Source organism: Podarcis bocagei (assembly GCF_964188305.1).
Source record: "Podarcis bocagei genome assembly, chromosome: 8".
NCBI classification, from domain to species: Eukaryota; Metazoa; Chordata; class Lepidosauria; order Squamata; family Lacertidae; genus Podarcis; species Podarcis bocagei.
The window spans coordinates 54114548-54129615 of NC_138133.1; the positions used below are offsets into that span (position 1 = coordinate 54114548).

Genomic DNA, 15068 nt, shown 5'->3' on the forward strand with positions numbered 1-15068 from the left:
GAACCACAGAACAACCAAGGAATCAACCCTCACACACCCGCAAAAATAAATTACTTCTCCGCCCCTTCAAACAAGCAAACAAAAGCCGGAACTAGATGTGGGGAGGGAGAGGGTGAAGCAAGAATGAAAGCAGAAAGTTCTTGGGGGAGACGAGAGCAACCATGAATGTTAAGGGTCTGGAAAGGAAACCTTATGAGCAACAGTGAAAGAAGCTGGGTATTTTCAGCCTGAAAAACAGGGGAGTGAGAAGAGTTATGATAGCCATTTTCAAATATCTTAAGGGCTGTCACATGGAAGATGGAGTAAGCTTATTTTCTCCTACTCTGCAGGGTAGGCCTCAAACCAATGCCTTATAATCATCATCATCATTTTTTTTAATTTATACTCCACCCATCTGACAGGGTTTCCATGGCCACTCTTCAAGTTGCAAGAAAGGAAATTCCACCTGAACATCAGGAAGAGCTTTCTGACAGTGAGAGCTGTTTTGACAGTGCAACAGTCTCCCCTGAGAGGTTGTGAAGGTGTTTAATAATAATAACAATAATAATAATTTATTTGTATCCCGCCATCCCTGGCCAAAGCTGGGCTCAGAGCGGCTAACATCATATAAGACAATATGCATAAAAACATTTAAGATACATCCCACAATTAATTCAAACAAATTAAAATTAAAACTGGACAAGTGGCAATCTTCAGAGTAAAATTGAAAGCGGTTACCAACTGTAACCACTGATTTCCACTGATATTATAAGCACCTTTGAGTGGGCTGGCAACCTCCTTCATGCTCCCCCCCCCCCAAAGATCTTTATTGAAACTTAACATATACACATAATAACCCAAATTCCCAATGATTCCCTCACATAAAATATAATATCTAAATTACAACAGCTGCATAATTATACACTTAATTATAAAACCCACCACCCACCCTCTACTTCCCTCCACAGCAATTCCACTTTATATTTCTTTCTACCTTTCCCCCCTTGCATTCTATAATAAATTATTTTTGTTAAATTCTGATTTTTCCTTCTTTCTTTATTGGTTTTGTTATTGTTTACATTTTTTGTTCTAAGCCTATTAGCATGTCATTTTTAGAACAATATTTTGACATATAATCTTCAAAATACTTCCACTCCATTCTTAACTTTTGATTTGAATGATATCTTATAACTGAAGTTAATTTTGCCAATTCTATATACCCACTTAATTTACAAATCCACTCTTCCTTTGTTGGTGTGTCCTGAGATTTCCATTTAGTGGCAATCACTACTCTGGCAGCTGTTGTTGCATATATTATTTTTTCATATGTGGTATGTCTTTGCCCACCACTCCTAACAGATAAGCTTCAGGATTTTTTTATCAAGGGTTTTTTAAGCATTTTCTAAAGTTCCTCATGTATTATTCCCCAAAACTTCTTTATTTTCTTGCAACCCCACCACATTGCAGTAGTCCAAGCGGGAGATAACTAGAGCATGCACCACTCTGGCGAGACAGTCCACGGGCAGGTAGGGTCTCAGCCTGCGTACCAGGTGGAGTTGGTAGACAGCTGCCCTGGATACAGAATTAACCTGCGCCTCCATGGACAGCTGTGAGTCCAAAATGACTCCCAGGCTACGCACCTGGTCCTTCAGGGGCACAGTTACCCTATTCAGGACCAGGGAGTCCTCCACACCAGCCCGCCCCCTGTCCCCCAAAAACAGTACTTCTGTCTTGTCAGGATTCAACTTCAATCCATTAGCCGCCATCCATCCTCCAACTGCCTCCAGGCACTCACACAGGACCTTCACCGCCTTCACTGGTTCTGATTTGAAAGAGAGGTAGAGCTGGGTATCATCTGCATATTGATGGACACCCAGTCCAAACCCCCTGATGATCTCTCCCAGCGGCTTCATATAGATGCTAAAAAGCATGGGGGAGAGGACGGAACCCTGAGGCACCCCACAAGTGAGGGCCCAAGGGTCTGAACACTCATCCCCCACCACCACTTTCTGAACACGGCCCAGGAGGAAGGAGCGAAACCACTGTATAACAGTGCCCCCAGCTCCCAAGCCCTCTAGACGGTCCAGAAGGATGTTATGGTCGATTGTATCAAAGGCCGCTGAGAGATCCAGCAGAACTAGGAAACAGCTCTCACCTTTGTCCCTAGCTCGCCGGAGATCATCAACCAGTGCGACCAAGGCAGTTTCAGTCCCATGATGAGGCCTGAACCCTGATTGGAAGGGATCCAAATGGTCCGCATCCTCCAGGCGTGCCTGGAGTTGTTCAGCAACCACACGTTCAATCACCTTGCCCAAGACTGGAATATTTGAGACTGGGCGATAGTTGGCCATACTGGCCGGGTCTAAAGATGGTTTTTTAAGAAGCGGTTTAATGACTGCCTCTTTCAGCGGATCTGGGAATGTTCCCTCACAGAGGGAAGCATTCACCACCCCGCAGAGCCCATCGCCCAGCCCTTCCCGGCTTGCTTTTATTAGCCAGGATGGGCAAGGATCAAGGAGACAGGTGGTTGGTTTCACGCGTCCAAGCAGCCTGTCCACATCCTCGGAGGTAACAGATTGGAATTGATTCCATGCAACTTGACCAGACAGGGCTCTAGCACTCTCCCGCCCCAGCCCTGCTCCCACGGTGGTGTCTAGCTCCTTCCGAATATGAGTGATTTTATCTGCAAGAAACTTTGCGAAATCGTTGCAGGAGATCTTGGGGTCTTTACAAGGCCCCGGTGGTAAAAGGTGGTTCCATCTCCTAGGACAACCAAACTAGGTGTCTCCAGGAGAACATCCGCCATGACCTGAAGCAGCTCGGGCAGGGAATCCTTGGTGCAGCGGGGAGGTAAGTACACCAAAAGGAATCCTGTACTGCCCCTATTGCCCAACTTCCAGAACATGCACTCAGAAAACTGGGTCTTCCCAGTAGGACGCCTGATGCAAACTAATGACTTCCTAAAAATCACTGCAACCCCCCCTCCCCGCCCACATGACCTGGGTTGCTGTGCGTAAGAGAAACCTGGTGGGCAAGCGGCAGCAAGGACAGGCCCATCTGCTTCCTCCAACCAGGTCTCTGTCACACATGCCAGGTCAACTCCTCCATCCACAATCAGGTCGTGGATGGCAGTGATTTTATTCATCATTGACCTGGCATTACACAGCAACACCTTCAGGTCATGTGGGTTTCCCTTGATGATTCCAGTATCCTTCCGGTCAAGGCCAGACCCGGAGGCAGGGATAGTCTTCAAACAACGACTAAACCTGCCTCCTCGGTAATGACATGGTCTGGTATGTTTTTAATTTTAACTTTCCTTGGTCTTCTTCCAGTATTTGTCTATATGTTGCCCAGTTCGGATTCATATTGAGTTTTTTAACTGCATGGGCTTCTAATGGAGAGATCCATATAGGAACTTGTGGCTCTAATAGCGGTTTATATTTATTCCAAACTTTCAACAATGAATTTCTGAGTATATGATTTTTGAAGCCATTATGTACCTTAACCTTCTTGTACGCTTGGTAGGCATGCCATCCATACCTATTGTCAAAACCTTCTAGATTTAAAATACAGTGGTGCCTCACAAGACGAAAAGAATCCGTTCTGTGATTCTCTTCGTCTAGCAGTTTTTTTCGTCTTGCGAAGCAAGCCCATTGAAGGATTAGCGGATTAGCACTATTAGCGGCTTTTAGCTGCTTATCTGCTGATCGGATCAGCTGATAAGCGGCTTAGCGGCTTAGAAAAAGGGGGGAGGGGAAAAAACCAGCAGGAACTCGCAAGACATTGTCGTCTTGCGAAGCAAGCCCATAGGAGATTCGTTTTGCGAAGCACCTCCAAAACGGAAAACTCTTTCGTCTAGCGAGTTTACCGTCTTGCGAGGCATTCGTCTTGCGGGGCACCACTGTACTAGTGTTTTCCAATATAATCCATTCTTTTAGCCACGCCAGACATTCTGCTTCATAGTATAATTTTAAATTCAGTAATGCCAGTCCTCCTCTCTCCCTTTTATCTGTTAATAGTTTATACTTTATGCGTGGTTTTTTGGTTTGCCATATGAATTTTGTTAGATATTTTCTCCATTCATCAAAACAATTTTATTTAATTATTACTGGTATGTTTGGAACAAATATATCATTTTGGGTAAAACATTTATCTTAATTATAGATATTCTCCCCATTAATGTCAGCTTTAATCTACTCCAGGTTTCTAGATCTCTTCTAATTTCCTTCCAGGCTTTTTCATAATTGTTTCCAAATAGATTAATATTTTTCATCGTTAATTCTATACCTAAATGTTTTGCTTTTGTTTTGTAACAATTTCCAAACCTAATTTCTTCTGTAATTTGTTCTTTTCTAATTCCTGGATGTTTTTTACCATAAGTTTTGTTTTTGACATATTTATCTTGAAGCCTGCTACTTTCCCAAACTCATTAATTATCCTCAATGCTTTCATTAAACTGCTTCCTGACTCCTTGGTTGTTAATATAATATCATCCGCAAAAGCTTTAATTTTGAAAACATCCTTGCCTAATGTAATTCCCTTTATCTCTTTTTCTTATTTTTCATGCTTGTTCTTATACAAGGAGAAAATGAGTCAGACACAACCCTGACCAAAGGCCTGGCGGAACAGCTCCGTCTTGCAGGCCCTGCAGAAAGATGTCAAATCCCACAGGGCCCTAGTCACTTGTGAGAGAGCGTTCCACCAGGCTGGGGCCATGGCCGAAAACGCCCTGGCTCTGGTCGAGGCCAGTCTGATCTCCCTGGCGCCCAGAATCTTTAGGATGTTGTTATTTGCAGACCGCAAGGTCCTCCGTGGGGCATACCAAGAGAGGCGGTCCCGTAGGTACGAGGTTAAGCAGAGGCTGGATGGCCATCTGTCATGGATGCTTTAGCTGATATTCCTTCATTGCAGAGGAGTAGACTAGATGACCCTTGGGTACCTTTCAACTCTAAGATTCTATTATTCTATATCTAAAAATGTGTTGGGGATTCAAAGTTGGTAGCTTAGAGGGCATTTAATTAGTCTCAACAAGTTAAGCAGAGGAAAAGCTGAGTGATCAATATAATGCACAAAAATATATATAATAAAGCCTAGCTCTGGGCCATACAGAATGAGAAGCCAGTATGCAGAATACAATTTAGAACTGAGAAAGTGAAAAAACAATAGGAAAGATTATTCTGTTTTACATTTCCTGGTACTTACTTTTTCAGCCAGCTCTGTGGCAGTTATATTTGGATCATATGGGATGGGTTCTCCAATATATGTCCTCAATTTCACTGGAAACCCTCCATATACAGGAAGGAGTAAACGTCGAGTTTTCTCATATATCCATCTTGTCAACCCTGTGTAGGAAAGGGAAAAAATTCTGAAAGAATGAGACTCCATATCAAATGGATGCGACTAAGAAGCTTTGAATCGGCCAACAAACTCGGCAGGATGTTAACCTGGTTAATAAAGAAAAGGCAAAAAGATAAAATTATAGGTAAAATAATAGATCAAGGGGAAGAGATAGTAGACCCAGAAAAAATAGAACAGTGCTTTGTAAATTATTATAAAATACTGTACAAATCAGAAGATAAAGATGAGAATAAAATAAATGATTACCTACAACAAAACAAATTACTGGTAATATTAGAAGAGGAACATAGATATTTAAATTCAACTATCAAAATAGAAGAAATACTACAAGTAATGAAAAACAAACAAAAGTTGGGGAATCTCCGGGCCCAGATGGAATCTCAATTGGTTACTATAAAAAAAACAAACTAGAAGAGGCCATACTTCCAACCCTGAAAAAGATTATGAGCAATATATTAGAGAATGGGAAGACGCCAGGGTCATGGAAAGAAGCCTTAATAACCTTGATCCTGAAACAAGGAGCAGATCTGATGTATACCAAAAACTATAGACCAATTTCATTACTAAATTTGGATTACAAAATTTTTACAGGAATACTTGCAAACAGATTAAAAAAGATATTAAATAGAATAATTAATGAAGACTGGGCTGGCTTCCTCCTGGGAAGACAAATATATAACAATACAAGAACAATTATCAGTTTATTAGAATATTTGGGGGGAGGTGGGAATAAAAGGCTGTCCATTCTTGCCACTTTTATTTATCAACATATTAGAAACATTAGTAACAGCTATAAGGAAAGAACCAAAAATAAAAGGTATTTATTTGGGCACAACAGATATTATAGACTCAAAGCCTTTGCCTCATCATACCTCATCATAACCACCGAGAACCCAATAGAGAGCATATTAGAAAAACTGACAAAAATGGATGAATTCAGGAAAGTCTCAGCTTTAAACTAAAGACAAAACAAAATTATTAGTGAAAAACATGTGTGAAGAAGAAAAAAGAGGATTGTAAACTAAAACAGGGTTTAAAATAACAAATAAGGTGAAATACCTAGGCATCTGGATCACAACAAAAAATATAAACCTCTACAATTACAATTATGTAAAAAATTAGAAAGAAATAAAAAAAGATTTGGAGATTTGGGGGAGGTTAAATCTGTCGCTGTGGGGCGGGATGTCCATAATTAAAATGACAGTGCTACCAAAGATGTTATTCCTATTCCAAACATTACCAATAATCAGTGGAGTTAAATGTTTTAAAGATTGGCAAAAAGATCTGGCAAAATTAATTTGGCAGGGTAAAAAACCTGGAATAAAATTACTAACAGAGATTAGAGACAGAGGTGGATTTGCAGTTCCGGAAGTAAAAGGAGTGATACTAAAGTGGGTGCAAGATCTGGGTTATCCTATAGAATTACAAAAAAGGGAAGAGCTGTGGAGAAAGAATCTAAGATTCACAGCGTGTTACTTATAGAAAAGTTTATGAAAATGCAGTTTAGATTGTATTTAACCCCTTCAAAAGTAGCCAAAATGACTAAAAATTATGATAATAAATGTTGGAGATGCAAATTATATGAGGGAACCTTTTTCCATATGTAGTGGACGTGTCCAGGAATCAAAAAATCTGGGACACGACCTACGAGGAATTAACAAAAATATTAAAATTTATATTACAAAAACCCCCGGAAGCAATCTTACTAGGGATCTTAACAAATAACATCCCAAAAGAAAGCAAGAGCATATTCCTATTCACAGTGACTGCATCTAGAGTGCTAGTAGCTAAGTATTGGAAGAGTGAATTTATCTCATCGAGAGAGGAATGGCAGTTAAAACTCTGCAAGTACTTGGAACTAATGAAAATGACGGAATCAATAAGAAACAAATCAGCAGACAAAGTCAAAAAAGAATGGGAATGTTTCAACAATTATTTAATGAAACAAGGTTATACTACTAAGACTTGGTTGTGTCTTGAATAACTCCGCAAATAGTGACATACTGTTTCCTCATACCAAGATGAGGATAAAATATTAAATACAAGGGGGAAAGTAAGCTAATGCAAATTGAAATAATGAGGCAGAAGGAAGCCAACACCAGTAACAAATAAGTAAAGAGATTCAACCCATACTGAAGGTCACTATATATAAGAAATACTATTATAGGGTTGAATTATAGCAAATAGAATTTTTTTAGGAAAGAGGTCTTAAGGCAGTCTAAGTTATTATTTCGATAGAGTTAAACTTTGCTTAATTTTTGTTCGTTTATTTTTCTTTTCTTTTTTATATCCTTTTCTATTCTATGTACGTTGATATGTATTCTTTCTCCTTTTTCCCTTTTCTTTTTTCTTTTTTTCCCCAGGCAGGTTATTAAAGTATTTATTTGTTAACTATAGTTACAGGTACAGTGGTGCCTCGCAAGACGAAATTAATTCGTTCCGCAAGTCTCTTCGTCTTGCGAGTTTTTCGTCCTGCGATGCACGGTTTCCCATAGGAATGCATTGAAAATCAATTAATGCGTTCCTAGGGAAACCGCCTTCAGACCAGGTCCGGGGACAGTCTGTCCCCGGACCTCTTCTGAAGGCTGGGGGGGGGAACAAGGGCTTTTCTTCCCACCCCCAGCATTTTAAAAAACCCCGGGACAGCGGAGGACTTCTCCGCTGTCCGGGCGATCTTAAAATGCTGGCGGGCGGCATTTTAAAATCGCCCCGGACAGCGGAGGACTTCTCCGCTGTCCGGGGCGATTTAAAAGCCCCTGGGAAGGCAGGCAGGGGGGACAAAGACTTTCGCCCCCTGCCCGCCTTCAGAAGGTGTTCCCGCCCCCCCCCTCCCCGCTTCGGAACAGCGTTCCGAAGTGGGGCAGCTGCGGCAGATGTTCCCGCCCCCCCTCCCCGCTTCGGAACAGCGTTCCGAAGTGGGGCGGCTGGGGCAGATGTTCCCGCCCCCCTCCCCGCTTCGGAACAGCGTTCCGAAGGGGGGCGGCTGGGGCAGATGTTCCCGCCCCCCCTCCCCGCTTCGGAACAGCGTTCCGAAGTGGGGCGGCTGGGGCAGGTGTTCCCGCCCCCCCCCCCCCGCTTCGGAACAGCGTTTTAAAATGCTGGGGGTCGGGAGCGAAGCGTTCGCTGCCGACCCCCAGCATTTTAAAATCTCCCCGGGACACGGGGAGATTTTAAAATGCTCCCGACCCCCAACATTTTAAAATCTCCCCGGGACAGCAGAGACTTCTCTGCTGTCCCGGGGAGATTTTAAAATGCTGGGGGTCGGCAGCGAACGCTTCGCTCCCGCCCGCCAGCATTTTAAGATCGCCCGGGGCAGGCGGGGGGAAGGCAGGCGGGGGGGAGCAAAGACTTTTGCCCCCCGCCGGCCTTCAGAAGAGGTCCTCTTCTGAAGGCCGGCTGTGGGCGAAAGTCTTTGCTCCCGACCGCCAGCATTTCCCTATGGGCTTTCGTCTTGCGATGCAAGCCCATAGGGAAATTCGTCTTGCGAAGCGCCTCCAAAACAGAAAACCCTTTCGTCTCGCGGGTTTTCCGTCTTGCGAGGCATTCGTCTTGCGGGGTACCACTGTACCGTATTTTTCGTCCTATAGGGCGCACCGGCCCATAGGACGCACCTCGTTTTTTTGGGGGGAAATGAATAAAAAGAAATTATTTTTCCCCCTCCGCCCTGGCTGCCGCCCCAAGCCTTGCGCTCACCTGCCCGAAGCACGGGGCACCCTCCGGAGGGCTCCCCGTGCTTCGGGCGACAGGCTGCCGCCCCAAGCCTCGCGCACCCGGTGGGACCTCCTGCCGGGCGCGCAAGGCTTGCAGACACTCGCCCAAAGCAGGGGGAGCCCTCTGGAGGGCTCCCCGTGCTTCGGGTGACAGGCTGCCGCCCCAAGCCTCGCGCACCCGGTGGGACCTCCTGCCGGGCGCGCGAGGCTTGCAGACACTCGCCCAAAGCAGGGGGAGCCCTCCGGAGGGCTCCCCGTGCTTCAGGCGACAGGCTGACGCCCCAAGCCTCCCGCGCTTGGCGGGACCTCCCGCCAGGCGCGCAAGGCTTGCAGACACTCGCGGGGGCTGCAGGCTGCTGACCGCAAGCCTTGTGAGCCCGTGGGAACTCCCACCTGGCTTGCAAGGCTTGCGGATAGCTTCCTGAAGCCTGGAGAGCGAGAGGGGTCAGTGCGCACCGATGCCTCTCGCTCTCCAGGCTTCAGCGAAAGCCTGCATTCGCCCCATAGGACGCACTCACATTTCCCCTTCATTTTTGGAGGGGAAAAAGTGCGTCCTATGGGGCGAAAAATACGGTAGGTTGAAACAGCTGTCTGAAGAAGTGTGCATGCACACGAAAGAGCATACCAATAATTAACTTAGTTGGTCTCTAAGGTGCTACTGGAAGGATTTTTTATTATTATTATTTGTTAACAATGTATTTATAAATGTTTTTTGGGGGGAGATTTCTATAAAAATATTCTGAAAGAATGCGACCCCATATCAAATTTGAAATTAGTTGGCATTTTGAGAGTTGGTAGGAAATAGATATTCATTTTTTAAAAAAAAAACCATTAGGTATTATTAAAATGTATTTTGCCTGAAATTAGATATCTTGATCAACCAAGAAACATAATAAATTTAACTCACTTATCTTTCCAAAGGTCCTGAATGCTTCAGAATCATTTTGTGCAAATATAGGGATGATGGGCTAAAAGAATAAAATAGGAAATAAACAATAACAGAAAGGTGAGACCTGGTTAATTACTTCACCCCAACCGTTCCACCTTAATTTTTGTTAAAGACTAGAAGGAATGATTCACACCCGGCATTATAATGACAAGACAGATGTGATTGGCTTCAGAATTCCTGACAGATCTATTCAAATATCTCAGATGAAGAAAATTCACAAGCTGTCCCCCAGATTTTGAGGAATTGAAGAGAGTAAGAAGAAAAAAGTTGTTTTTCTTATTAAACGTTATTGATTTCAGTAGCTTTTTTAAAAAGCAGGAGTGGGGAATCCATGGCTCTCCAAATATCATTTCACTCCATCCTCGGCTATGGAGGATGCTAGATCAAGGATGTCAACACAGTACGTCATATACAAGATAATTGTGAGGACAATGCAAATTGCCCAAAGATCACTCACCACTTTTGCCTCCAAAGCTAGCCGAGCGAAACCTGTGTGGTTACTCCATATTAAGCTGTAGTCATTACTAAAGTTTGCTTCTCTACCTCCACCAGGTGCAATGCCCAGTAAATGGCCTTTCTTCAGAATTTCCACACATTCAGCTTTATTGAAATCTCTCAATAAGAGCACATCACAAAACATCTTTGGCCCTAGAAGAAAGCCCCAAATAGGAAAATGCATTTTATATAGCTCTCATTTAGGAAATAGTGTGGATACTATACAAGTGTCTTCATTCCAAAGATTACTGTTCAACTAGGATTTCATGGAAGGGGGACTTTATGCTAGTTCCCCTTTTGCTCACATGTTCTGGCTCATAGAGTGAGGCTGAGTGCTGGGGTGACCACCTTTTTGAGAAGTGTTCCTCAAGTCAAGTCTCTAGTACAATAGGTTGATATTCAAGTTTACATCATGATAAAAATACAGCCCAGGCATCACCAAACTCGACCCTCCAGCAGTTTTGGGACTACAACTCCCATCATCCATAGCTAACAGGACCAGTAGTCAGGGGTGATGGGAGTTGTAGTCCCAAAACTGCTGGAGGGCCGAGTTTGGGGGTGCCTGATACAGCCCATAGTGCCTTGCCGGACAATCTTCAATCTCTATATGCTGCTTGGGTTTTGGATACAGTAGACATTCACACATAGACAGATACAGAGAAAGAGAGAGAACAGAGAGGAACCCATGCTGGTGGAAACCTGTCTCCACCAGCAGAAGCCCATCTTTTCACTCAGACAGGAGGTTAGATGCTCCATTAATTTACCCAATGGAATGCCCCTCTCTGTGCTACTGGGCCTGTTTGGGCTCTGGCCTCACTTCTTTTGCTTTATTTTTAAAATTGACCTATGTGTGGTGTCATAGTTTCCTGGTGTGGCTGCTGTGTGCATGCAGAGGAAGATGATGTGGGGGGAGTTGCAATCGAGGTTCCATGAACACTGTGTGAAAAGGATGCCACAAGTGTTTGCTTGCAGTGTCACGTGGGGGCATAAAAACTGTCTGTGAGAGTGCTTGATTGACCATGTGTTTGAGGGATCCATGCTTCCTGGGATCACTGCACATTGCTTAATAGGTTGGAGTTGCTATGAAAGCCATGGGCATGTATGTGTGCTTCTGCCCTTTTCCTTAGCTGTAGCTCCCATTCCATCCCAGTTGCCACTAAGTGTATATGAATACAGTGAATTGTTCACAGGAAGCTTGCTAGTGAACATACCCTCAAGTAGTTTCCCATACTTTGCATTGTTCTTCCCAGTAAGACACATCCATCTTTATTAATGACTGATTTTTGAGCCCAACAGGACCAGACTGGATCTGCCCTAACAGCCCATGACCTAGCTGACCTACTGTTGGAGCCCTGGGCACTGATCAGTGTAAATGTCTTGTTGTTTCCTGTAGCTGTCTTTTCGTCTCCTGATTACCCTGAAATTACTTAGGCCTAGAAAAGACAGAGGGTCCTCAAGTGAGCCTTCCAGAACAAAGTTGGATCCAGAAGCCCCTCAAACGGCAAACCCGCTCCTTCAAGGGGAGTGCAAACCTATCCAGAACAAGCAACTGACAAATTTGTCGGACATTTCAAGATCCAAGCTCAACTTCTTTTTCCTCATCCATTTCACCACTGCGTCCATGGCTCACAGAATGCACAGGCTCTCCTGATTCAGATGCGATGGAGAAAGAGAGCTGAGTGTCATCAGCATACTGATGGTACATCTCCCCAAAGCTTCTATTGCCTACTCCCTGCAGCATCCCATAGCATAGTGCTACTCCCTGGAATCGGTCCTAAAGATAGGATTAGAACCATGGTAATACAGTGCCCCCAATTCCCATTCCTTAGAAACAGTCCAGGACAATACCATAATCAATGGCATCAAATGCCTACAAGAGATCACGAAAAAAGAACAAGGTCACATGCCCCTTGTCCCACTTTCTTCAAATTCTGGCATCAGGAGTTGCTGTTGGAACCAAACTCCAGTTGAATATGATGCTGAGTATGGCAGTGGTTTGGGAGTGATATCCAGGGTCAAATTGTATGCAAAGCATTGTACAGCTGATGTTATGTTCCATGTATTTTCTCCCATGTTGGTAGCTGTAGCCCTGGACATTTCTTCTACTCTGGCCCCCTGTACCAGGCAGCCATATTTGTCTAATCACCAGGAGTTCAGGGACATCAGGACCACCTCTATGGCCCATCCACTTTAGGACCAAGAGCAGAACAGACCAGATAAATGTAAGCCCATAATACCAGATGCTCTATTGTTGCTGCTGTCCCTGTGTTCTTTCACTTTGGAAGCTCAGCTGTTTCCTGCTGTTTCATTGGTTGCCTTTCGTGGGGCTTTGGGCCTACGAGTTACTTTCTATGTCTAGGGCAGGCCTTGTTGTTCGAGGATGTCCAGTTTGCAGATGGGTTGGTACACATTCTCCTAAGGCAGTCCAAGATGGGCCAGAAGGCTTTGGCTCCAAGGTCAGGAACGAGAGTTGCCATGATGTACCTTTATGCCCTGTGACAGCACTTGCAGCCTATCTGGCCACGCGGCCTGTGTGTGGGTCACCTTTTCCTCTCCCAGGATCAATTTGAAGTTTGGACAGTTCTCTGCCCAATTAGCCATAGCTTGTGATCCAGTTCAGTTTGGTTTGCATTCCTTTCGCATAGGTACAGCCATAGCTGCAGCTCTCATGGGCATCCCACCAGATCTGGGACATTGGAAGATGGCAATCTGATGCATTCAAACTTTATATTCACTTTTAAGCAAAGTGCTATATCTAACGTACTCCCCCCCCTTTTTTTTTTGATGGATCTGGCCAGTTGCCAGGAGCTGTCAGAGTCATACTGAGTGGCCAGTCCATTTCATTCTGGGCTCATCCGTGTGCTACTTCATCCATTGTTTGAACCCAGCTGAGAATCTGCCAGGGCAAATTGTCACTGGGAAATGAAGAGAGGCTTGCTTTCAGAGGATTCCCCCAACTGGATAGAAATGGGTGCCGAAAGATCACCACTGGGTTGCTTACATTCCCCATGGTCACATCCATCAAGATCTTCCTCTATCAGTACAATGGGATCCACCCTTCAGAGGAAGCCTGAAATCTTTTCTTTGCTGGCCTGCAATGAGCTCTATTTGAGCTCTTTTTTTGTTCTTAGGAGGAGGTGAACTACCTGGCATTGATCTCTTCCAGTGGCTGTTAGTTCAGGCAGGAAACATAATACAAGAGATAGTGGAGTAAATAATTACGGTGGTATTTAGTGAGGGGCACTCTTTGATCACCTTACATTGTCTTGTGTTGGGTCATTGAGGATGGCATTTGGGCTTTGCATTCACATTGGGCTGAAGACTGACCTGGTTGACATTCACATTGGTTTGTGCTCATCAAGTCATGTGCCCACAATTCTAGGAACAAGGAGGACATATTTCTTCCAGTCCTTTATTCTCAGGGAATGTTGCCTGTAAACATGGCCAAGAAAGTGGAGTAACCTGCTTCCTCCTGCCTAACTGTATATTGATTTGGCTAGTTTAATTTAATTTACAGATCCTTTAGGCTGCTATTATTTGGCGCATGTCATATTTGGCGCATGTTTTATGCAAAAAAGCACAATTTTAATTTAAATAATTTACCTGGAAGATTATACAAGAAGTGATCAACTACTGAATGGCACAGTCTCCCTTTCTCTTCATAAGCTTTGCACACAAAGAAGCAATAGCCGCGAAGCCAAACTGAGTGATGAAAAATAACAATCCCTGGCCCTTTAGGGAGATGTTCCAAGCCAATAACTTCATAACCTGAAAATAATACAAATGGCAACAAATAAATATTATGTTGTTGAAAGGTAAATAAAATATCACAATATTTTATTGGAAGAAAACAGTGTGTTTCGGAAGGGGGAAAATGAAATTAAGATCAGGTACAAAGCTCTGCTATGTGTTCCAGCATTCTGGATGCCAGGAGAGCGTCCAAGAGGAACAGGACTTTCTCTGTGGTGGTCGCAAAACTAAAGGGGGCAGGAGGGGACTTCTCCTCTCCTGGAATATTCATTCCTTGCTTCCTTTTGGATACAGATGGAAACATTTTTGCCCAGTCTTTGAGTTATTTTGCTCTTTTAATCTACTTTATGTGTGTTTGACCCTTTGAGATGATTTAACATGATATCAAACTAAATGTTTTGGAGACTTTTATTTATTTATTTGAAGGGCAGTATTACCCTTCTGTACAGAGCGCTACTTTGGGGAAGAGCTATCTTAGGCCAGGAGCACATTTCTTCCCCATCCCTAAGAGCTCCAACCAGACATCTTCAGACCATCTTCTGAATCACTATATACCAAGTAAGAAAGCTGTTTTCCAGACAGATGCACCATTGACCATGTTATAAGTAGCTACTGGGTTTCATCATTGAGGCCCAGGTTTAGTTTTAGTAGTGTATTTCTGATTTATGCTTCAACTCCTAAAGCAACATCAACATACCCTCCAACATTTCTCAAATGAAAATAAGCACATCAAATAATAATAATAATAATAATAATAATAATAATAATAATAATAATAATAATATAAGAATAATAATTGTACTCTTTATACCCCACCCATCAGACTG

General features: G+C 43.6%; 1 protein-coding gene across 1 annotated transcript in view; it reads right to left on the bottom strand.

The window, feature by feature from the left end:
- The window catches only part of LOC308593590 (uncharacterized protein), a 44749-nt gene that overhangs the window by 687 nt on the left and 28994 nt on the right, over positions 1–15068 (bottom strand). The window contains exons 9-12 of the mRNA XM_081206049.1: positions 14095–14259; positions 10454–10644; positions 9955–10015; positions 5182–5321 (exon numbers count right to left, since the gene is read on the bottom strand). Coding sequence (XP_081062175.1) covers positions 5182–5321; positions 9955–10015; positions 10454–10644; positions 14095–14259 — 557 coding nt within the window. The remainder of the gene's footprint in view (positions 1–5181; positions 5322–9954; positions 10016–10453; positions 10645–14094; positions 14260–15068) is intronic.